This window comes from Hylobates moloch, unplaced genomic scaffold (genome assembly GCF_009828535.3).
Source record: "Hylobates moloch isolate HMO894 unplaced genomic scaffold, HMol_V3 SCAFFOLD_15, whole genome shotgun sequence".
In the NCBI taxonomy this organism is placed as follows: domain Eukaryota; kingdom Metazoa; phylum Chordata; class Mammalia; order Primates; family Hylobatidae; genus Hylobates; species Hylobates moloch.
The window spans coordinates 40,984,528-41,008,585 of NW_026652290.1; the positions used below are offsets into that span (position 1 = coordinate 40,984,528).

The following is a 24,058-nucleotide window of genomic DNA, read 5'->3' on the forward strand; positions in this document are numbered from 1 at the left end:
TCCTAGGTGATAAGTTACTACTTCTGGTGGATTCCAAGATGAGCATCCTCCTGTGTTACTCTCAATTTACAATCAGGGCTTCCCCATAAACAACTTGGTGGAAACACCTGCATCTATCTCTCTAGACTGGCATCAAAGCATTAAAGATATAAACTAAGACAATGGGGTTGCACTTAGCAGTAGGGAGCTTCGAGCCTGGACTCTTAGGAGATCTCCTGAGCTTTCCTGCAGTACGGAGTGATGCAGGAAGAATGGGACACTCAACATCCTCTTAGTCAGTGACTAGGTTACGTATGAACATGCCGTGAGGACACCAAGAGTTACTGTCACTTTTCTCAGTTTCTACCACAGGAGTCTGTGTTCCTTTCCTTCTTTTATGTGTTATGCGACAGGCGCCAGTAACTATACATAATGGTGGAGTGGGATTTTCCCCCACAACTATGAGAAGTCTCTGACAACTTCATTTCCAGGCAGGATGGGCTCCACCTCGCTCCTATCAGGTGACTCAGAGGTTGCTACCACCCCCTTCCCTGCACAGGACACGGCATCCTGTCTACAACACCCACCACCTGCTGTGGGAAGTGCAGCCAATCGGCTGGACACGGATGCTATGGCGTGTGGCATGCAACTTCTTGTGGGGACATGAAACACCTCGGCTGATACCCCTCTTCCTCATGGCATCAAGGAAATGAAGGAAACACGGTGCCACGTCTGTCTCCAGAGGGTGAATGAGGTCTTCCTAGGCTCCAGGCACCACCACATTCACCCCTTTGAGATTTGCAAATTGTGTCCTCCACCTATTTTTGGCTCTTTTGCATTTGTTTTATTACAGGCAGGGAACACAAGCTTTACAGATGAGGGGGTGTAAAATCTATTTTCTAAAACCCAGGTTTCTTGATGAAAAGTGAATGAATGAAATGAGTCAATGGATTTATCAGGATCCCACCCCAGCCTGCATTCCAGGTAACATTCCAATGGAACCAAGTCTTAGTCAGCAAGCCTTTGACTCAAAAATTAGTGTGTTGAAAACTCCTTGAAAACACTAACCAAACTAATGTGCACTGAATTACAGAAAAATTAGCCTTTAAAGATTAGCAGACTAGGTTCTAATCCTGGCTCCTCTATTGATAAACTCTAAAACAACCTCCAGCAGGTTATGTAATTTTTAGGAGCTCAGTAAGATGTAGACAACAATATTTACCTCCAAAGACACCAGAGGGGAGTAACCATAATAATGTACATAAAGCCTCTGGCAAAATGGTAGCATCGTGTGGCTATTCAGTGCTCAGGTGCAGCTAGTGGGACCTGGCAAATGCTGTGTAAAATACATACCAGGTTTCAAAGTTTAGTATGAAATGAAAAAAGTCAATTATCCTATTCTTTATAATACTGATTACATGTTGAAATAATATTCTGCAATATACTGTGAAATATATTACTTTTTAAAAATGTGCACAATTATACATTTTTACACTAGAGATCAAGAAAAAAAATGATAGCTTGTGTTGACAGGTTGACTTATTTTTGTGCCTATCTTAAAAGCTTCTGTTACTCCTGAATCATTAAAAAGTATCCCCAAATTGCTGACTTCATATACTTTTTAGGTTCTTATCTTGCAAAGTTAACTGTTTAAAAATTGTGATCATGTACTTCTGGGCATCAGAATTTTCTCCATATTAGACAACTAAAAATTAGATACAGACATTGACAAATATTATCTATAAACTCCAACAGCAAGGCAGTATCTATTCTTATTCCTTGACCTTTGAGTTCAAACTTAAAATCCACACCATTTCTTTAATTGACCTTATATAATGACACTCTTTTTTAAAATTAAAAATATATGGGCACTCTATGCTTAACGTTGGAAATCTAACAGATTTGGGTCTGGGTACATGCAGCCATTTCTCTTTTGCCACCTAAAGGGTTGACTACCTGTGGAAAGCTCTCCAGGGCCAGACAGAACTCTGTCTGATCTCTGATCTAGCAGGATCCGCCCATTTCCTGTGGTGGGAAAGCCTGTAGATTTCCTAACCTGGTTGCTATAGGGTTCACTGGGGAGCCAGCCACAGTACCGGGAATAAAGAATCAAGTGTAGCCAGCCTTCCACAGAGAGGTCCCAGAGAGTGCGCTAACCAGGCCAATGAGACATCCATGTGTCCTGAAGAAGTCTCCACCTCTACCATGGCAGGCCCCATTTCTGTTGCATCCAGAGTCCATTCACATTTTTTTTTTTTTTTTTTTTTTTTTTGAGACGGAGTCTTGCTCTGTCGCCCAGGCTGGAGTGCAGTGGCGCGATCTCGGCTCACTGCAACCTCCGCCTCCCGGGTTCACGCCATTCTCCTGCCTCAGCCTCTCCGAATAGCTGGGACTACAGGCGCCCGCCACCACGCCCGGCTAATTTTTTGTATTTTTGGTAGAGACGGGGTTTCACCGTGGTCTCGATCTCCTGACCTCGTGATCCGCCCGCCTCGGCCTCCCAAAGTGCTGGGATTACAAGCGTGAGCCACCGCGCCCGGCCTGGAGTCCATTCACATTTACAAAGAATATCGAAGCCATTTGATGAGTTCGGAAGTGTTCTTAAGTGGCTCATGAATTGCTCACCACCTGATACGGTTTGGCTGTCCTCACCCAAATTTCATCTTGAGTTGTAGCTCTCATAATTCCCATGTGCTGTGGAAGGGACCTGGTGACAGATAATTGAATCGTGGGGGAGGTTTCCCTCATACTATTCTCATGGTAATGAGTCTCATGAGCTTTGATAGTTTCCCAAGTTTTTCTTTTCACTTGGCTCTCATTCTGTCTTGCCTTCCACCATGATTGTGAGGCCTCCCCAGCCACATGAACTGAGTCCACTAAATCTTTTTCTTTATAAATTACCCAGTGTTGGGTATGTCTTTATCGGCAGCATGAAAATGGACTAATACACCACCCTTACACATATCTAGTCCCAACTTACCTCAAGGTAGGTGATTCTACAGGGTGCTGAAGTGACTTCAGGTCCTCTGCATCCCAACAAAGCCTGCCTCAAGGGCCGTGAACCTGGCCAGTCATTGAAGTTGCCTGTTTCATCCCATTAGACAGTTCTGATTGTCCCTTTCATACTGGAGGCTGATGCTGCTCCCAGGACACTCAACCTACTTTTCCTAGCTCTATCTTCTGGCTCCTGCATTTGTGTCTCTCCAAATAAGTTTAAATTAACAAATGGGTAGCCTGAGTCTCCTCTTCTATAGGCTGAGAAGGCAAGCGTAAAAGCCCTTAGCACACAGGGCCTGGTGCGTAGCAAATACACATAAAATCCCATTGCTATCATTGTTAATTACCCCAAAGCAGGATGGATTGATCAGGGTTGAATATTTTGATTTTTAAAGGAATATATGCTTACTTCTACCAATTATTTTCTTTTCTTTTGGCCCATCTTCATTGGATCTAATTTGGAGCCTTGTCCTGTGTCCCTCTCCTGCGATGAGGCTACCGGTGGTCCCTCTATGAGTGTATCTAAGTGTGACCTGACCACCAAAGGGGGTCATCTCTTACTTCGTAATCCATGCAGTTCAAACTCACGCCAGCTATTCTAGCAGCTGCATGCTGTTGTAGCTTAAAAGTGTTAAGTCTCTTTTATACACAGTTACTAAAGGCTCTGCTTTAACATCTAGAATACACTGTTCCAAGTAACCCCTTTAGTTAATTCTGCATTTCCCCAAAGGAGCACCATACCTTAAGACTGTGCTCAGCACACAGTGGTTGCTCAACTGGCTAGATTGACCAGAATGCCACCAAGTTCCCAGAAGTTTACTAGTGTCTACACTTACTCAATGATGTACACTGCAAATGACAGTCTGGGGTCAGTCAGGCCTTCCAGGAGGCAGCACTGAGGAAATGTGCTCTATGCCAGTAAGATACATGAGGTGCCAACAGGACAAGGCCCTTGTGAAATGTGACAGCTCCATGTGTTTGCCAAGGATCAGAAACGGATCCCAGCTCAGCAAAGCCAGCTCTATGTCCCTTCCTAGGGGTGAGCCCACGTAAGTTAGAGGGGACAACCTCAGAACCCTGATTTAAGATTTGGACAGAACGCCCACAGGTCCCAACCTTTCCAGGTTGGAGGTTTGCTCTCCACAGCAGGCAGGGCCTATGATGGCAACTGTGCTTCCAGAATGGTACCCCATTCCAAAACTTGACTCGCTGCATCTGACCTATGATAAGCCTACATTTGGCATCAAGATCATCTGTGGAAAGGGATCCCTGGGTTTCTAAGAGCTTAAACTGAAAACACACCTAGCAGGAACCCATTTCTGGAGCTGCTTTTGGGGCTGTTTCCCCTGAGGGTTGAAAGGTTAACTCTGCAACTTTTGAGGCTGGGGACCTAGCTGTCAGTGAGTTAGTTGGCCCTGAACCTGAAGTAGAACACCAGGAACACAGATTAAGAACCAAGGATGGCAATATAAAGAAATGAAGTGCTGACACGTGCTACAACATGGATGAGCTGTTAACACACTATGCTACATGACAGGAGCCAGTCACAAAAGGCCACATGGTGATTGGTTCCATTTCTATAAATGTCCGCAACAGCCAATCCATAGGGACAGAAAGTAGATTAGGGACTGCCTAAAGCTTGGGGGGGCAGAGTGGAGGGAGGCGGAGATTGGAGGATAACAGCAAAGGGGTGTGGAGTATCATCTTGGGGTAATAAAAATATGGGAAAATTGTTAGTGATGGACACATAATTCTGAATAGACTACATGCCACCCAATTGTCTACTTAAATGGGTGACTTACGCAGTATGTGAATTGTATCTCAAAGAATCAAGAAGTATTCAATACCATTTATTGTTGAACAGTTGCTTAATGTTAGTTTCTAAGGGCTGTTAGATCAGGGTAAGAGCAGAATGGCCTTGGTCAGCTCTGTCCGCATTCCTCCACAGAACTCTGGTGAGTAACTTGCCTGAATTTTACACTTTCGGCCAAAATAGAAATGAGTATTTTTTAAAAGTCACTTTGTGCTGGAATAGCTAATCCAAATTTCTTAGAAACAAGCCAACTAGATTGGTCTCAGAAATCAAGAGTCCTTGCAGTGTTATTCCAACACCAAGCTCCAGCTGGAGGGACTGGTAAGTACCAGGAACCTGTTATGGGACAGGATGGCCCATGCCCACTGCAGCGGAGCTATGCAGCCCTCCTGGGACTACACTTCCCCAGCACTTCCTGGAAGGACGACCTGGAAGGAAGAGGAAGACGACAGCACTTCCTTGCCCGTCCCACATTGGACAGGCAGGCTGGTTTTCCCTTGGATTAACATAGGAGTTATCCCATGCTACTTAAGCAAACAGCCAGGGAATCTGAGTGCCTGCTCTGTGCCAGCATGGTTGGTAGTTCAGGAGGAGCAGAGTTTGAATTTAGTAAGTGGTTAAATCTGAGAAACAATCTCGGCTAATATGCAGGCTATGTATCCATTAGGAAACAGTGAACAAGATAACAGCAAAGAAGCTGGGCAGGACAGAGGCAAAGATGAGACTGTTTCAGGAAGAATTTGACACAAGGATACAGTCTGATTAACCTAAGGGAGAGGTAGACCAGGTATGGGAACACAGTATTTGAGTGCCTATCTTCTCACGTTAAGAAAATATAGTAACTACTTTCCCCAAGTTTTGATTCCTTAGCCATTTTGCTTTATAAAATACATTAGCTACTTCTGCTTAAATGAAGCATGAATTTTTTTTTTTTGAAGTAGATGCCAGAGAATGCACCAATTTTACTGTATTTTTGAATATGATGCCAAAACACAAGAGCTGGTGTTGGCTGAAGGGTCTTGATTGGATCCCCTGTTGCTTCCATTAAGTGAAATCTCAACCAGTGGAGGAGAAAATTGGAACAGGAGGATTGCATGATGGTCCCAAGAAAACTCCACTAGATTTTTATTCGTAATCATCCACCAACTGCAACACACCAAGTAGGAAAAGAAAAATCTTACTCATCTGACAGCCTAAGGAGTTATAATTTTATTTTCCTGTTAGAGAGATAGCATGTTTCTAGGATGAAGCACGAAGTGGTTTATTAATATACCTAAATGATGATGATGCAGCACAGGCAGCCCTGCAGAATAAGATGAGGTGCCAACACTGAGAGCATGGCCCCAGATTTGCCCGACGGGGATCATGCCTACCAGGCCTATGGGGGGTTGATGGGGAATCCCAGCGCTGAAGACACAATGACCTTACATTGAAGGGGCTCCAATTATTAAACCCAAGTTAGTATTTATGCACCAAACTGAGAAAGAGCTACTTTAATTGTCCTATTACAGACATCATGCTGTTGTACTTTTTGATCCAAATTCAAAACTGCAAAAATGCGACATTATTTCTTTAAAGGACCAGCTTTACTCCATATTGTCTTCAGGAACATGGTGATGGAGGTTCATCTCCCACTTCATCTCTGAGATCTTTAGACAAACATTTGCTACTTTCATAATCTACACCTGGCCTTGGGCAAGCCCCTGTCATCTGAAATAGCAAAATACAGGAGCCTGCTCTGGCTCAGGGTAGGCAGGTATGCATAAAATGTGGATCCTCACAGGAAGGAAACATTCTGAAGGGTCAGAACATATTTGAAACTCATGCCACATAAAATAGGTGTCATTTTTACTTTATTTAAGGAAAAAAGGGTGGGGGGACAACAGTAATTTTCATAATACACAGTAGACAAGTTAGCACTGCAAAAAAAAGGGCCGTGTACTTGCCACCAGTCTGCTTTGCAGCTTTTATAATTAGTAAATTTAATGCAGTTTGTCATTTGTATTACTATTTAGCAAATTAATAATTGGCAAAATTAGGGTAAGTGTGCTACAACTAAGATGAAAACCTAAATAACCCATAAAAAAATCACTTAAAATAAACCATAAATATGTGGTGCACATAGTGTAACAAAACCATTTTTGTAAACATTTTCTCCAACATAACATGTGCATGAGAAAAAAGTAAAAACACTGCACTCAATACAGAAAGGGTTACTCTGATTTTAAAACAGGAAGGTTATTACTTATGAAAGCTCTGACTAAACCTAGAGACATTTTTGTTTTGTTTGGAAGAGCACTCCTCTAACAGTTCAATGTTCCATATGTAATGGTATCATTACAATACTGTTTTCTTGTGTAATTTTGCCATATTGGCACTTCTGTGGAGAAGTCACTACCCTGTAAAAGGGGAAAAAGTAATTCCTTTCCTACAAGAATCTAAACATTTCAACGACTCCCAATCTTTTATGGAGAAACTTCACTGGGTACCTGCATCAAGCTATAGCAACTCAATCTGGTTTACAAGGGGGTGAGGCTAAGACGGGAAGGAAAAAAGCCAAGTAAAGCACAGACCAGGAAGTCCCCGCCGAGAGGGACAAGGGGTGATCCAATTTCAGTAACTTAAGACCACACAATGGATTCAATTCAGTTCACCACAAACACCACGAGAGTGCCCAGCAGGTGCCTGGAGCTGCACAAGCGGGGCAAGCACAACTTGGTGTGAGTGCCCAGCAGGTGCCTGGAGCTGCACAAGCGGGGCAAGCACAACTTGGTGTGAGCTCAGACCCCTTTACCACCTATGGGAAAGCCAGCAAGTTCCAAGTACTTGGTAATTCCAATGAAACACCATTTGCATTTTTTTGGATAACACTTGACTTACAGACATGGAGCTTCAAGTCTTTGGATAATGTAAGACCATGATGCCACTCCTTTGTTCTCTGCCTTCTCCCACTTAACATCAGACATTGAGCATTTCTTCAAAGACATCTGCCCACCTTGTACTGTTCTTTAAAGCCAGGGAAGGAGCCACAGTCACCTGTGCCTTTCCTTCTTCTCTTGATATGTACACAAGTGTGCTCACTGTGGCATGTTTCATCTTATGAAAAGCCTAAACATGAATATAAATTACAAGCAGGAATTTAATTCTGACTAAAGTCCTGTGGCCATGGAATCCAGCCTACCTCAAATCACTTTAAAGGTAGGATTAATTTTTCAACCTTCTCTAGGTTAACTACAAACCAGTAGGCGGCTTTGGCCTTCAGCACTGCTCCAAATTCATACAAATGAAACATCCATTTCCATCTTCTTTTACTTCCCCAAAAAGTAAGGCTTCTCAGCTTATCTTGTCTTTACGGGTATACACAAAACCACCAGCTGCTGTGTCTGCATTCATAAGTGGATGTACTTGTCTTACCAGATGTTTGTAGCTCAAAGGAGGGCCTTTTTCAAAAACACGGAACCAGGAACAGGAAACTGACAGAGGCCAGAGTGGGTGCCAAGGGGATCGGAAGCAAACAGGTACAAATGGCTGCTGTGTTTAGGTGGGTGGGGGCAGAGGGAAAATCCTCCATTTTCACAATATACAGGAAAATTAACCACAAAGGAAGAAGACTAAGCCTAAAAAACAGCAAGTTTCTTTTGATGACTGAGGTGAAAGCAGCCATAATGCAGTATTTCCACTCAGAACTCGATGAGAGGAAAGTAAGACGGCAGGACTGTGACATGGAGTCCTGATCCTTTTCTGAGACGGTAACATGCTTAGGGGAGCTAAGTGATGACCATGAAGCCATGAAACAAATTCTTTCTCAAGACATTTATTACAAATGTCATGAATATATTCATAAAGTAAAATTGGTTTAAAAAAACAGAGAACAAGAGAGCAAGTGAGAAAACGAGAAAAGCCAGGACTTCGATATTACACCTAAAACACAGAAAATGCCGACTTTATGAATAAGCAGAATTAACTACATTCTTAAAATAGTTTTAGTGCATTGCATTTTTAGAAAAGGGAAACTCCCCCGCCCCCAAGAAAAGGTTCCTGCAACACTGAACAGTTTGTGTGACTATTCTAATGTGACCACCTGTCTGCTACCAACCCTCCTACATCGAGAACAACGAGATCTTGTGTCATGGGCTGCGGTTGCCCCATCAACCTCTAATGGCGAATCTGGTGAAAACAAAGCATTCTGCTTTCTAAACTTGGAAGTAAATTCCATCAGCCTTAAGGCTATTTCCCATCTTCATGGACAGTTCTTGGGCCTGCTGACTTGTGACAATAAAAGTCAAACTTCAATCTGGTCATTTTGGTATTAAGATTAAATTAAACATTAATGGTTTCTTCCAAAAACATATAAACTAAATCACCTCTCAATGCATTAAGAACAATGAGGTAGGCAAAAAAAAAAAAAATAAACTGTGGTTTGAATTTTTTCTTTCTTCTGCAAGTGCAGACTGTGGTAAAACTGTTGTTGCACTTCAAGGTTTAAACAAAAATTAAACCTTTAACTGAGGCAGTGCTAATACTGTCACACGACAAAGTTCTGGCCATTATACAAAATGCACACATTTTCTTTTTCTTTTTTCCTTTTTTTTTTTTTTAGAACCATCTGCACATGATTTAAGCAACCTGGTACACAGAAAAATGACTGAGTTTTCTTGGCCAGGACCCCCCACTCCAAATCCAAAGAAACAAAATGGGACCCCTTAACCCACCCCACCCCATCTCCCAAGCCCCACCCACAAAAAAGTTATCCTAGCAACTGTGTCTTTCACATTTTATAAATATTAACTTCTTAAACCTGCATCTTCTTCTTTGTCCACATATTGTCACATTACAAAAAAGAAATGTCAATTAAATACACTGTTAATGTTACTATATTAAATCTGCTCTCTGCTTCAGCACTCTGCTCCTTTTACCACCACTTCTCACCTCCTTGTGCCCACTGCCAATAAAACCAACGGCAAGTTCATCGTCGCCACTGTCAGACACCCACAAGACAGAGTCATTCAGAGACAAGGAATTCTGGAGCTGGAGGAAAGGTGTTTGCTTTCCAGTATGATGCTCAATCCCAAACACTTATAGCACCTGATGGTAGAATCTGAACAGCACCAGCTGCATTGCAGCCTTGATTTATTTTAGAGTAAGAAAAAAAAAAAAAAGAATGGGGATAAACTGGTAAAAGAGGAACAGGAAGGAGGGGAGAGAACCCAACACATGAGGTCTGCACACACAGCTGTCCTGGTTGCCCTCGGTGCAGCTCCGAGCTCCAGTTACAAGGAATTCCAAGTTCTCAGGATCTTGAAGACTCTGGAGGCCAGTAATCCCTGGATCACACTGCTTCTACCAGCTCAGAAGAGAAGTCCTGCCTAAGGTCATGAAATAAACCTGACTGCTGCCACCAGACCGAACAGAGGCAAAGAACACCTGCAAAAGCAAGAACAAAGAGGGCATGGTTACCATGGTCATGCAGCACCTCCAGCCAAGGAATCTAAGCCACCATCATCCTCAACACTGTCAAGTACGAGAAGCTCAGACTCCCAAAGAACCTTTTCAGAAGAAACTCTGAGGCCAGGCACAGTGGCTCACACCTGTAATCCCAGCACTTTGGGAGGCCAGGAGTTCCAGACCAGTCTGGCCAACATGACAAAACCCGTCTCTACTAAAAATACCATGTGGTGGCACATACCTGTAATCCCAGCTACTCGGGAGGCTGAGGCATGAGAATCACTTGAACCCAGGAGGTGGAGGTTGCAGTGAGCCAAGGTCATACCACTGCATTCCAGCCTGGGCAACGGAGCGAGACTCTGTCTCAAAAAAAAAAAAAAAAAAAAAAAAGGCTTGGCGCGGTGGCTCACACCTGTAATCCCAGAACTTTGGGAGGCCGAGGTAGGCAGACCATGAGGTCAGGAGTTCAAGACCAGCCTGGCCAAGATAGTGAAACCCCATCTCTACTAAAAATACAAAAAATTAGCTGGGCATGGTGGTGGGCACCTGTAATCCCAGCTACTCAGGAGGCTGAGGCAGAAAATTGCTTGAACCCAGGAGGCGCAGGTTGCAGTGAGCCGAGATCACGCCACTGCACTCCATCCTGGGTGACAGAGCAAGACTCCATCGCCAAAACAAAAAAACAAAAACAACCCACAAAAACCTCTGGGGCAATTATCAATTTATAATTTGTAAGGAGTGACCATCTGTAGCCAATTTTTATTACAACTCAGGCTTGTTACTACTAACTCCTTACACGTTGGCATATTGTGAAACCACAAAGGAAAAAAATGGATGTTTCTGAAGAGTTATTTCTTTCCACTTCTACTGTTAACACCTTCTAATAAATAAATGTCTTTAAAAAACACAATGAGCAACAGGGAAGACTCCTTAACAACCTAATTTCTTTTTAAAAATCAACAAAAAATGTACTAATTACTTCATATAATCTATAAATAGAATTTTTGTGCAAATAGAACTTTTGTGCCCCTTATTAATAAATCTTAAAGGACATGACACGCATGATAAAAATATTTAAATGCCTGAAATTCAAAGAATGTTATAGTTGCAGCTATGGTAAACATACTTAGGAAAGTATAAGCCAACAAGCTGACAAAATCCTGAATTAGGTCTGAGCTGTAGAGATTTTCAAGGTCACAGATTTGGGAGATAATCTGTAGGCAAAACTCCACTTGAAACTGAGTTGTAGGGTTGCAGAAGACAGTGGGTAGGAGTGAAGCGACTTTGTGTTTGGGATGTGTCAGGCAAGCAGGACCAGCTGGCAAGGACAGATGTGTAGCTTCTTCTTTCTTGCATTAAATGATTAAATGTTTAAATCTGAGAACTGGGCTGACTGCCAGTCTGTCAATGTGAGGCAAAAGGTGGAAACGTTCTTCAGGGCCAAGTTTCAAAGGTCGTGGTGTCTTGCCTTAGGTAGTCAGACATGCCTTTGTCTGACTGGGCAGAAGAAAGAAAGGGTAGGCTTAGTAAAAATCAGTTCCACCCTCGATGCCTTCTCCCTTGGCAAACAGGGATGGGTCAACACCCCTGGCCATCTATCTGCTCCACTCCAAAGCCGGTTTGAAAGGGACTTCCTGGGAGGAAGGTGCCACAGGAATCGTCCCTGGAGTGGTATGGCCAGTTCTGAAAAGCAAAGGGGGTGTCATGCCATGGGGTCTCTGGTGCAGGAGGTATGTTATGTCTGCATAAGATGATTTTTACTGTGAAACATTTCTGACATGCAAACCTAGGAAGCAATTTCACCACTCACAGACTAACAAGGGGCATCTTCTTGACACACATCAGGTCAGAGGAACCTTTTGATGTACCCAAATCGCACGGTGGTTCCTTCCACTCACAAAAGAATTCCAGCCAACTAAACTGGCAGCTTTTATCTTCCCTGTCTCTAAACTAATTATAGCCTAGACTGGTCATCTAACAGAGTTAAAAATACATATACAGAGCAAAACCCAAATATGTTAATTTCTACAGAGAAAAATATCTCTATCCCCTCATAGCAAAAAGCAAAACATACCCCAATCCTCACAAACATGACTAAAAAGCAACGTTTAAAAAGTTCCTTGATTATTTTTATCAAAACTCCAAGGAAATTAATCATCAAACTCCATGGAAAACAAGCCATTATTAAAAGATAGAGTAACTAAAAAGAATCCATGAGGAAACTATTACCTTGTCGTTGCGTTCACACAAGAATTTTAGTCTTTGAGCCCTTTTGTGCATGAACACACCATCCAAGTGACCAGTTTCCACAGATCGGATCTCTATGGCCTTCTCTCCCCAGCCCATTGTCTGATTGGATCGAATATATGCTTTTGGGGAGAGAAAAATTGTAAACCATTAAAGATAAGGAAACAGCCCTGAAAAGATGTTGCTTATGTGATAAATAAAAATGTATTTTAATACTTCTAAATCTTTTTAAAATTTAAATGCCTAGCATTTAAAGATTTGTTTTCAAGGAACTCTGCCTTTGTAACCACCTTGTCTATCCTGTGAAGTAGTTACTTGCATCAGTGGTTGATCTATTTCATTTTCCTTAGCCTTTCACGCCTATCTAGAAAAATTACCCACTGAGTTTAGAGTTTAGTGCACAGATTTTTATCAATCCAGTCATGAGAGACGGCAGGGAAGAGAAATCATGAGTGATCAGAGACAGTGACTTAATTACAATAAAACCAAGATAGTTTTGAATAGAAACCCATGAAAATGTCAACTGTCAGTCTTTATTACTGAATGCAAACTAGAAAACTATGCACAAGGCTGTTTGTAGTTACGGCTCTACCATTCTGTGCAAATAACTTCCCTTTCTCTCTGTCTCCCTTTACCAATTCGTTACCAATTCTCTGTCTCTTTACCAATTCTCTGTCTCCCTTTACAAAGTGGTCAACAAAAACATGTCCGATTTTCCTCTGGATGTTTTAAGGATTAAATGAGAGATTATAATAATAGGGCTTTTAAAGTAGAAAATAATTACTTGGATTTTGTTCTAAAATAGACCTATGACTATTTCCACGGCCTACAATCTAACTTTCCACCATCTACACTGCCAACCACTCTATTCAATGGTAGCCAAAAGGTCTGAAGGACATACAAAATCAGCATGATAAATAAATGCAGTCTCAGACACAGCTCCACTTTCACAAATGCTGCCTTTCCCCAAGTTCTCCATACCTACTGACGTAGGCATCTCTCCCCACTGTAGAACTACATCCTTGGTGATCCTTCCATATGTGTTTACATAAACCCCCTCATCTTCATAGCACACCAGAAGCTCCATTCCGTCTGTATTGGGGAGGATGATGATTGCATGGGGTTTGATGCTACACTGGATCTGGAAAACAGGAACAAAGTACAGGGAAGAATGTCTGTGGTTATTTTCAGCCCTGTGCAAGTGCTCAGTAAGACTCTTGGTGAATGCACTGGTACCATATCTCTGGTGATAAATACAGCAATTAGATTAACATTTTAGAATACTCATGCAATATATATCCCCCAACTCTGCCTTTTCCCAGTAATATACTCTACTGACTCACATCTCCTGAGGCCCATGAAACATTGGATGCTGGGATCCAGTTGAGAACCACTCCCAACCCAGGGATATTCTGGCCTGCCAGCAACTGCCCCAAATCCATCCCATGTTAGTCAAAGCAAGAGCTAAGAGGTTTTCACAAGGGCTCCACAGAGCCAGGAAGATGGATTTCCACTTGTCTAAGAGCATGGAGCTATTGAAAATTGCATATCATTTAAATACTCACCCCCACACCAAGGGGAAATAAATCCTTGCCTGTGTTAGTTCACTAAGCAGAGTAAAGAAAAAAGTCAAAACAAAATGAAGCCAGTCAACCAACCATAGAGTGTGGGTTCTTTCTTACATGTGTTGGTAGATAAATGTCATAGACTGATCCTGAATCCACATCAACAGCATGGAATCCAGCACAGGATCCATAGATCACTTTCAACCTCTGGCCTTCCTCAACGGTGAGATCCACCAGTAATGGCTTATGTACTAATTCTCCAAATGACTGCAAAGAAGCCATAAGAGAGAAGTGAGAAGATGAAGGAGAACTTACTTTTTTTTTTTTTTTTTTTTGACATGGAGTCTTGCTCTGTCACCCAGGCTGGAGTGCAGTGGCGCCATCTTGGCTCACTGCAAGCTCCGCCTCCCAGATTCGCACCATTCTCCTGCCTCGGCCTCCTGAGTAGCTGGGACTACAGGTGCCCGACACCACGCCCAGCTAATTTTTTGTATTTTTAGTAGAGACGGGGTTTCACCATGTTAGCCAGGATGGTCTTGATCTGCTGACCTCGACCTCCCAAAGTGCTGGAATTACAGGCGTGAGCCACCACGCCCGGCCGGAGAACTTACTTCTAATAGATCAAACTAGAGAAGACCCAACATACTCAGTTATTCAATTACTGAGCCACACTGGCAACAACAGTAAGGCAACAATACTTTACAAAATTAGTCTTTATTATGTTTTTGCCTGTTAATTAGCATCTAGAAGACACTTCTTCCAGAAGTTATGTTCCAAATCTCCCTTTCCAGATCAAGATTTCTGCTCTGTCACTTACTGTGCTGTTGGCTGCCTTGATCAGAAAAGCATGCAAAGTAAAATAGTGAGGACTTTCCTAAGCATACTACTCAACTATTCAAATGCACAGTAGAGTGAGAGGAATTGTAGGAGTCACACACTGAAAATTGTACCACTATTATCATACTAGTAGCTACTTGAACTATAAAGATCTCTAATTTTCTGACTAGACTAAAATGGTGAAAATGCTGTACGTGCTACAACAGCCTGGATTGTGCTGGTGGTCTCCGTTTTTCATTGACATCACTAGCCACAGTTCATGAGACTAGGATAATGAAACAGCAGCTTTAAATAAGGTAATATGTATAAAACCAACTAGTACGGTACCTAGTATATAAAGGATATTAAGGCCAGATCTCAGAAGATAATATAACTGTATAACCAATTCTCTTTATTCAGTAACACTTGGATTTATTTTTTAAGGAAATATTGTAACTCCATCTATCCTGCTTCACTGGGAAATCAAGCAGTAAGCAATCCAAAATTCAAATTTTGCAAATAAATGAAACTTACCCCTTCAATAAAATACAAAAAAACTATTCTAAAAAGCCAATCACCAGGCAATGTGAGGTATATTTGTAAATTCCATGAGTATTTTTGTGAACTCACAAATGAAAACGGTCCTAATTTTAAGACTAAGTACTCAATCATTTACTTTCCTAAAACTGTATACATGCAAAGTGGCAAAAACATCTTAATTTATACATTAGTTCAGATGTTATATCTGAGTTTTTTATTGAAACAAAAATGGAATCATATGAAATATTTTAACTTTTTTCACTTACTATATAATAATGTTCTGTCATTAGAATTTCTGTAATTTAATTTTTAATTAGTATTTTATGAACAGATATACCTTAAAACTGCCCGTTAGACACAGTTTTGTTATCAAAAACACATCTAAATCTTTACACGCATCCATGACTCAGGTGAAGGTCACCTTTTTAACTGAAGGGTGGAAGTGCTGTTCTCTTTTCCTCTGTTAACACATTGCCACATCGATTAAAGTGTCTACCCAACATTTATCTCTCTCTCCTTCTCACTCTGTGGGCTTAGAAAGCAGATTAACTAAGCTTATTACATTACATTAGAAATGGTTTCTTATGATAAAGTTATATGCTATATTAGCACATAGCTTTTATATTAGCAATTTTAACATTCAGACTTTTTAAACGTATTCCCTGACTCTTGGTTGCAGCCTGAATGGCCAATACTACTTTTAAATTCACTTGATGTTGTTACCTTAAAGGCCATAAATTTGTGATATGGCTTTGGTGCCCACGCATAGACTTCCACAGAACTCTTCAAAGCAATCACCAGAAATTTGATTCTTTCATATTTTACTGAAAAGCAGCAAATAAAAAAGCAAGAGAAGCACAGGTCAGTATCAACATAGCCCTCTACACTGTTTTAGCTGTCTTCTGCAAACTTTATAAATATGCCTTCTATTCATTCATCCAAACAAGCAGCGGAAAAATTCAGAGAGAGATCACACCTCACAGTTTCCTTTTCCAGCTCTTTAATGTATTTTGACCATCAATGAGTACTTTCACTAATGATCCTAATCTTCTTGTAATAGATTCCAAGATATTTTATAATCAAGGACAATGCCAGGTATACCACCTAAAGTCTTCAAGGGCTTAGTATTACTCCAAATGGGTAACAACATGATTCATCAGCCAAGAGACTCCTGAAACACACAGAGAGACCAAGGTCCTCCTTACGACTTTCCCTAGTCCTGCATGGGGCTCACAGAGACTGAGGAAGAAAAAAGGCTTATACTAAAATATTCATAAGTCTTGAATTCTACCAACAGAAGTATCTGTGAACAAGTCCAAGTATCACTAAGACCATTTCCTGATCTACAGAAGTAGTAAAACTGCCTCCTTCCCATAGCTATTTTGGTGCCCTTACAGCCAGGCAACTCTGCCAAAACAGGTACTCCCAGGGGTCCTTGAGTACCTGTGACTTACTAATGCAGATCCATGATTTCTTTACAAGCTAACATCACACTGCTACTTGATTCCTTCTTTGTGCATGAGCGAGAACTTGTTACCTGATAACTCCCCTTGTTAAACTCTATATATTACCACTGTTTAAATAAATCAATAAACGAACATTAAGACGAAAAGGTTTATAAGAGTCTGACAAAACCAGTACTGTTTCATAGACTTCTGCGATGATAGAAATTCTCCGTATCTGTACTAATATGATAACCACTACACACATGGGGCTGTTGCACACTTAGAATGTACTAGTGCCATTGAGGAGCTAAATTTTAAGGTTTACCTAATTTTTATTAATTTAATATACATTTAAATAGCTCCCTATTCTTGGTGGCAACCATAATGACAATGAATGAATGGTATTACCCACACTTATCTCCTGAAAATACTTGTGATTCATTCTGCACAAGTGACAGGCCTGAAGGCCTACTGTTTTGTTCTGGGGAAAAGCCCAACAGACTTTTAACCCGTCTGCCTCTTGCTCCCCCTGCAGGATAATCTATTCATGTACATTTCATCTGTTATGAGCTGTTTCATCACATTTAGCCTTACATGATTTTAGTTATACCTCAACACATAAAAATACTTCACATAAACACAGAAAACCCTAATCCTAAAATCTATCCTAAGCAGATAGTTCTACTTTCCCATATCATTAGAACTGTTTGAGATACTGAGGCAGCTCCCACAATCACCATTAACCCATGAGCTGAGGGATGCAAACAGACTACACGAACAAGACAATGCCAAGCATGACAACATCCCTCGGAACAGAGGAACTGATGAGGTATATATTTTCATAAACACAGAAAAAAGAAAACACGCAAGCAGAAACAAACATTCAATAGGCCTGTAACATTAATCAGTTTTCGGTATATAGAAAAACTTCCTGTTTAAATTCTGTTAGACTGTAACATCTTTCCTATAAAACTTTAATTTGGCTCAGGTCCATTATTTCTCCCGTATATGTAACATTAATGCCAGTATTTTTTTTCATGTGTAAAAAAAATTGTTTTGATTAGCTGGGCATGGTGGCAGGTGCCTATAATCCCAACTACTCAGGAGGCTGAGGCAGGAGAATCGCTTGAACCCGGGACGTGGAGGCTGCAGTGAGCTGAGATCGTGCCACTGCACTCCAGCCTGGGCAACAAGAGCAAAACTCCATCTCAAAAAAAAAAAAAAAAAAAAAAAAAAAAAAGAGTTTTGGTTTTGTTCCTGTGAGATTTTACTTCGTGAGAATCACTGCTTCATGCCAAGGAGAAAAAACAATACAATTGCCATAAAACACTGACTGGCCAGCTGGGCTCACTTACTAGTGAGGAGCATAGTAGCTGTGCACAGGCACTTAATTCAAAATGGCAGGCCATAAGCCCTTGAGTCAAACTCTCAAACACTCTTATCAGTGCCTGCCAAGGACCTCCAGACCTTTAAGGGGAGAATAAGCCTGGCATGTAAAAAAAGGACTCAAGTCAGCTGGCTTCCACTGGCAAGATTTCCTTAAAGAGGTTACTGTGAACCACATCTTACAGAGGAGAAGAATGTGGACTGTCAAAGAGGAGGAGTGGAAAGACTCTCACAAGATGCACAGTGTGGGGGAGACTGAGGGCAGAGTGAGTTGCAGGGACGAACTCTGTTACGCATATAGGTGCACAGAGGGAGTAAGACAATGTCTAGATGAGACTTCAAGATTAGAATGTGCCTTGGAAACAGAACACCAGAAATGATCCACGTGTTTCAGAAACAAGTTTATTATTACAAACTTCAAAAAAACCTGTGAAAATTTACAGTTTAAAATTCAAACTCTAATCAAACTCTGGAAAAACGAAATATGACGCCTCTAGAACTTACCAACTTTATAATGTACACATCCTTCCAAATCCCCTACGGTTGTCCATCCCTGCTTCTTCTCAACTTCTGGATCATTGTGAAGTATTTTATTTCTTAACCAGGACAAATAGTAAACACGTAACTTATCCTTTTTGCCTAGCAAAATAAATATAAATATTTTACATGCATATTCAGAAGTAGGTCTCATCATTAATAACAATAGTAACCAAAGGAAATCAATCACTTAAGGCCAGCACTTAAACCTAGTGAAAGGCAAGTCACAAGTTGGAGATGTGTACCACAGAAACAGCTGACAAGGGAGTCATATCCAGAATATGTAAAGAACTCCTATAAATCAAATAGAACAGGAGATAACAATAGAAAAACTGGACATGCCACTATAACTGGAACTTTGCAAAAGAAGTGATCTCACAGACACACAAAAAGATGCTCGTTCTCAACGGTAATAACGTGTGTTAAAACAATAATAAGATGATTTCATACACCTATCAGAATGTCTAGAATTTAAAAGACTGACAATATCAAAGGTAGGCAAGGTGTGGAACAACTAGAAACTTCAGAAACTAGTGTTGTAAACTGTTAGAACTGTTTTTGTAAGTTTGGCATTATCTATTGAAGTAGGATATGTGCATACCTTACGTATGATCTGGTAATCTCTCTCCTAATATAAATGTATGTGTATGCCCCCAAGTACACCAACAGGAATTTTCATAGCAGCATGGTGCCTAATAGCCCCAAACAGGAAACAATAATGTCTGAATGGATAGTAAAATGAGTAAATACATTGTGGTGTAGTCATCTAAAGGAATAAAGAGAAACTACAGCTACAAACAACAACAACAAAAATGATGGTGGGCAAAGTCAGCCACACACTCACATCAACAAGCTAAGAAGAAAAATCATATGATCATATCAACAGATGCAGAAAAACACTTGACAAAACCCAACACCTACTTATAATAAAAACTTTCAGGGAAATAGGAATAGAGGCGGAACTGCCTCAATTTGACAAGAAACATCTACCATAAAACCTTACAGCTAATGTCATACATAATGGCAAGAAACTAGATGCTTTCCTCGTAAGATAGAGAACAAGGGAAGGATTTCCCTTCTCACAACTCCTAGTAAATGTTATATTGGGTGTCCTAGCTAATGCAATTAGACAAAAAAGGGAAATAAAAGGTACAAGGACTGGGGAGGAAGAAATAAAACTGTCTTTCTTCACAGAAGACATGACTGTCTAGGTAGAAAATCCTGAAGAATCAACCAAAAAAAATCCAAAACCAACCAACCAACCAACCAAAAACCCTGCTGGAACTAATAAGCGATTATAGCAAGAATTATAGCAAGGTTGCAGGATACAAGCCTAATAAAATAAAACAGTCAGTCACTTTCCTGTATTTCCTGTACACCAGCAACAAATCATTAGAATTTGAAATTAAGACTACACCACCATTTATACTAGTACTCAAAAAAACAAAATGGGTATAATAAATCTAATAAAATTAGCCCTTTGCTAGTTTTATTTAAGGAAAACTACAAATTCTGATGAAATCAAAGAACTAAATGGAGAGAGATTTCCATGTTAATGGATAGAACAGTCAATATTGTCAAGACATCAGTACTTTCCAACTTGATCCACAGTCAATGCAATTCTAATCAAAATCCCAAGTTATTTTGTACATATCAATAAGCTGACTCTAGAGGCAAAAGACCCAACACAGTCAACATAATATTAAAAAAGAACACAGTCGAAAGACTGACAGTACCTGACTTCAAGATTTACTATAAATCTACAGTAATCAAAACAGTGTGGTTATTAGCACAAAAAGAGACAAATAGATAAATGGGAAGAAACAGAGCCCAGAAATAGAACCATACACCAAGCGCGGTGGCTCACGCCTATAATACCAGTACTTTGTGGGGCAGAGATGGGTGGATCACAAGGTCAGGAGCTTGAGACCAGCCTGACCAACATGGTGAAACCCCGTCTCTACTAAAAACAGAAAAATTAGCCGGGCGTGGTGGCACATGCCTATAATCCCAGCTACTCGGGAGGCTGAGGCAGAAGAATCACTTGAACCCGGGAGGCAGAGGTTGTAGTGAGCTGAGATCTTGCCACTGCACTCCAGCCTGGGTGACAGATTGAGACTCCGTCTCAAAAAAAAAATAGAACTATACAAATATAGCAGTAATCTACAATGGAGCACAAGCAATTCAATGGAGAAAGGTTAGTCTTTTTAATGAATGCTGCTCAAACAACTAGATGTCCACAGGCAAAAGAAAATAAATCTACACAAACTTTGAAACTTTCACAAAAATCAATTCAAAATGGATTGTGGACCTAAATGTGAAACACAAAGCTATAAAGCAGATTCTAGAAGGTAACAGAAGAAAATCCAAGTGACTCTGGATTTGGCAATGACTTTTTAGATACAATACCAGAAGCACAATTCATGAAAGAAAAAACTAGTAAGTTGGACTTCACTAAAATTAAAAACTTCTCTTCTGCAAAAGACATCATTCCACAGCATGAACAAACAAGCCACAAACTGGCAGAAAATATCTGCAAAACACATACCTGATCAGAGACTTAGATCCAAAATACACGAAGAACTCTTAAAACTCAACAATAAGCAAGCAACAATCCAATTACAAAATGGATTAAAGATAGAATACCTCACCAGAAGATATACAAACATAAGAAAAGATGTACCACACATCATTAGGAAACTGCAAATTAAAATGAGATACACCTATTAATTCCTACACTCCTTCAGAATGGCTAAACTGCAAAATACTGCAAAAACGTTTAGAAAAAGTCTACTTAAAAAAAAAAAAAGCAGCAGCTGTCACTAGAACACATACTGTTTTACCATTATATAAAATCAGTTCAAAATCAACCTAACGTGTTCAAAGTCTGGACAGTGCTTGCCTCTGGGGGCAGTCCCTGGGTGGCTTCACAGGGCAGTTTTGGGGTGCTGGCAATGTTTCATGTCTTCACCAGGGTGGGGCTATCTGGATGGATTCTGCGTGTGACAGCTCACTGAGCTGTATGCTTATCTGTACTTTCTGTGTATGTCATACTTCAGTATAATCCTTTTAACTTTTGGGGAATTGTTTGCAGGAAACTATTCAATATATGTTAAGAGAAGAAAAAGACCACATAATTTTATATACAATGTTTTGTTTCCATCTTGTGAGATATATTTACAGAAAAGAGGAGAGGGAAATATAAAATGTTAATAAGAGTTTATCTCCGAGATGGGGGTGACATTTTGTTCTATTTTTCCTAAGTTTTTTCTATTTTTGAAGCTTCCTACAATTGACATGTACTACATTTATGATTGTGAAAACCATTAAAAGTTAATAAGGAAGGAAAAAAAAAAAAACAGAAAAGTAGACCAAAAAATGATTACTGGTATCAGCTGATTATTAATTTTTTTTTTTTTTTTTGGAGGCAGGCTGTCACTCTGTCACCCAGGCTGGAGTGCAGTGGTGCTATCACAGCTCACTGCAGCCTCGACATCCCAGGCAAAAGCAATCCTCCTGCCTTGGCCTCTCAAATTGCTGGGATTACAGGCATACGCCACCGCACCTGGTCTCAGCTGACTATTGATCCCCATGAATTGTCATGTTTCACTGGATCACTAAATGCAGATTTGTTTTCTCCAACTTAAAAAACTACCATCCATCAGCACTCTAGTTTTAAATGGCTGTTTTCCTCATTTAAGTATAAATAGTGAAATTTTTGCATTTCAAGAAACTCCTTAACAACCAAAAGCATGTATTAGAAGTAAAATAACTTCAAGTAAATATGTTACATAACAAGCTTGTACTAACAAGCAGATAATTAAATAAAAATCACTGGTGGTATCATAAGTGATTATAATATCATAAGTGACTGTAAATAGTGGTATATAAGACTCATTTAAAGTCTTATAATTTTGCATGCCATCTGACCAAGCAATAACACTAATTATTAGGAAATTATGATCTATGCAACATGATATGTGCCTGAAGGTTAAGTAAGCTACAAGGATATCTGTGAAAAATGTTCACATCAGAGAAAAAAGGGAATATACCTAAAGGGCAACAAGAGAAGATAAATAAACACATTTTAATACATCTGTGCAAGGAAACATCCTCTAGCCATATAAAATGGAGGCCATGGAAGGATGTTCAATGGCGTGGAGAAAGCAGACTACGTGTTTTGGACAATCAGGCCTGGATGGGACACACCCTAACTTCAGGACAGAGGTTGCCATGGACAGGTAGATGTGGGAGGAACGGGGACGCTGACTGTATGTACAACAGTGTACTGCAACAACTGTTCAAACCAGCTAGTTACAGTTAGTACTTGGGTGCCATTATTCCTATTATCCCCTGTATGTTTGAAATATTGTATAACCATTTTTATGCAGATTTTTTCCCTTAAGTATATAGTGAGTGTGGTATATGCTTAAAAAGCTGGAATTTAAAAACTTATAAAAGTTAAAAGATATGATCTCTGGATGATTTTACTTTTTATTTCTCATAGTTGTTTTCCCGTAGAAGTTTATATTATACAATTTATACTAAGAAAAATGCTCTTCTTAAAAAGAGACATAATTGGCCGGGTGCGGTGGCTCATGCCTGTAATCCCAGCACTTTGGGAGGCCAAGGTGGGTGGATCACGAGGTCAGGAGATCAAGACCATCCTGGCTAACATGGTGAAGCCCCGTCTCTACTAAAAATACAAAAAATCAGCTGGGCGTGGCGGGAAGTGCCTGTAGTCCCAGCTACTCGGGAGGCTGAGGCAGGAGAATGGTGTGAACCTGGGAGACAGAGCTTGTAGTCAGCGGAGATCGCACCACTGCACTCCAGCCTAGGTGACAGAGTGAGACTCCGTCTCAATAAATAAACAAATAAATAAATAAATAAATAAATAAGAGACATAATTGTGTTAATTCACATAATAAAAACCATAATACAATACTTTTACAATAATGGCGAAGAATACTTCCTTTTGCATGTACAAAAATTAGCTGGGCGTGGTAGCACTTCCCTGTAGTCCCAGCTACTCGGGAGGCTGAGGCAGGAGAACTGCTTGAACCTGGGAGGCGGAGCTTGCAGTGAGCCAAGATCGTGCCACTGCACCCCAGCCTGGCAACACAGGAAGACTCCGTCTCAAAAAAAAAAAAAAAAAAAAGTCTGGTAGAAAGGAGTGGACACAGACCTACATAATGGATAAGGCAAATGAAATCTAACAAGCAACTGGGCAGAGAGGGCAGTGAGAGATGCCAGTGAGAAAGAACACATTCATACGCTTCTCAAGACTG

The 24,058-nt window shown here is 40.6% G+C and overlaps 1 protein-coding gene across 50 annotated transcripts in view; it reads right to left on the reverse strand.

The window, feature by feature from the left end:
* Nucleotides 1-6,625: 6,625 nt before the first annotated feature.
* The window catches only part of MAP4K4 (mitogen-activated protein kinase kinase kinase kinase 4), a 162,592-nt gene continuing 145,159 nt past the window's right edge, over nucleotides 6,626-24,058 (reverse strand). For 23 of the 50 annotated variants that reach the window (XM_058428176.1, XM_058428179.1, XM_058428194.1 and 20 more), the window contains 6 exons: nucleotides 18,738-18,872; nucleotides 16,126-16,226; nucleotides 14,164-14,313; nucleotides 13,463-13,622; nucleotides 12,464-12,603; nucleotides 8,588-10,213 (listed from right to left, as the gene is read on the reverse strand). In XM_058428176.1, coding sequence (XP_058284159.1) covers nucleotides 10,130-10,213; nucleotides 12,464-12,603; nucleotides 13,463-13,622; nucleotides 14,164-14,313; nucleotides 16,126-16,226; nucleotides 18,738-18,872 — 770 coding nt within the window. In that variant the 3' untranslated portion in view covers nucleotides 8,588-10,129. Of the gene's footprint in view, nucleotides 10,214-12,463; nucleotides 12,604-13,462; nucleotides 13,623-14,139; nucleotides 14,314-16,125; nucleotides 16,227-18,737; nucleotides 18,873-24,058 lie in introns of all 50 variants that reach the window. The other 27 variants (XM_058428192.1, XM_058428201.1, XM_058428191.1 and 24 more) reach the window with 2 other exon arrangements.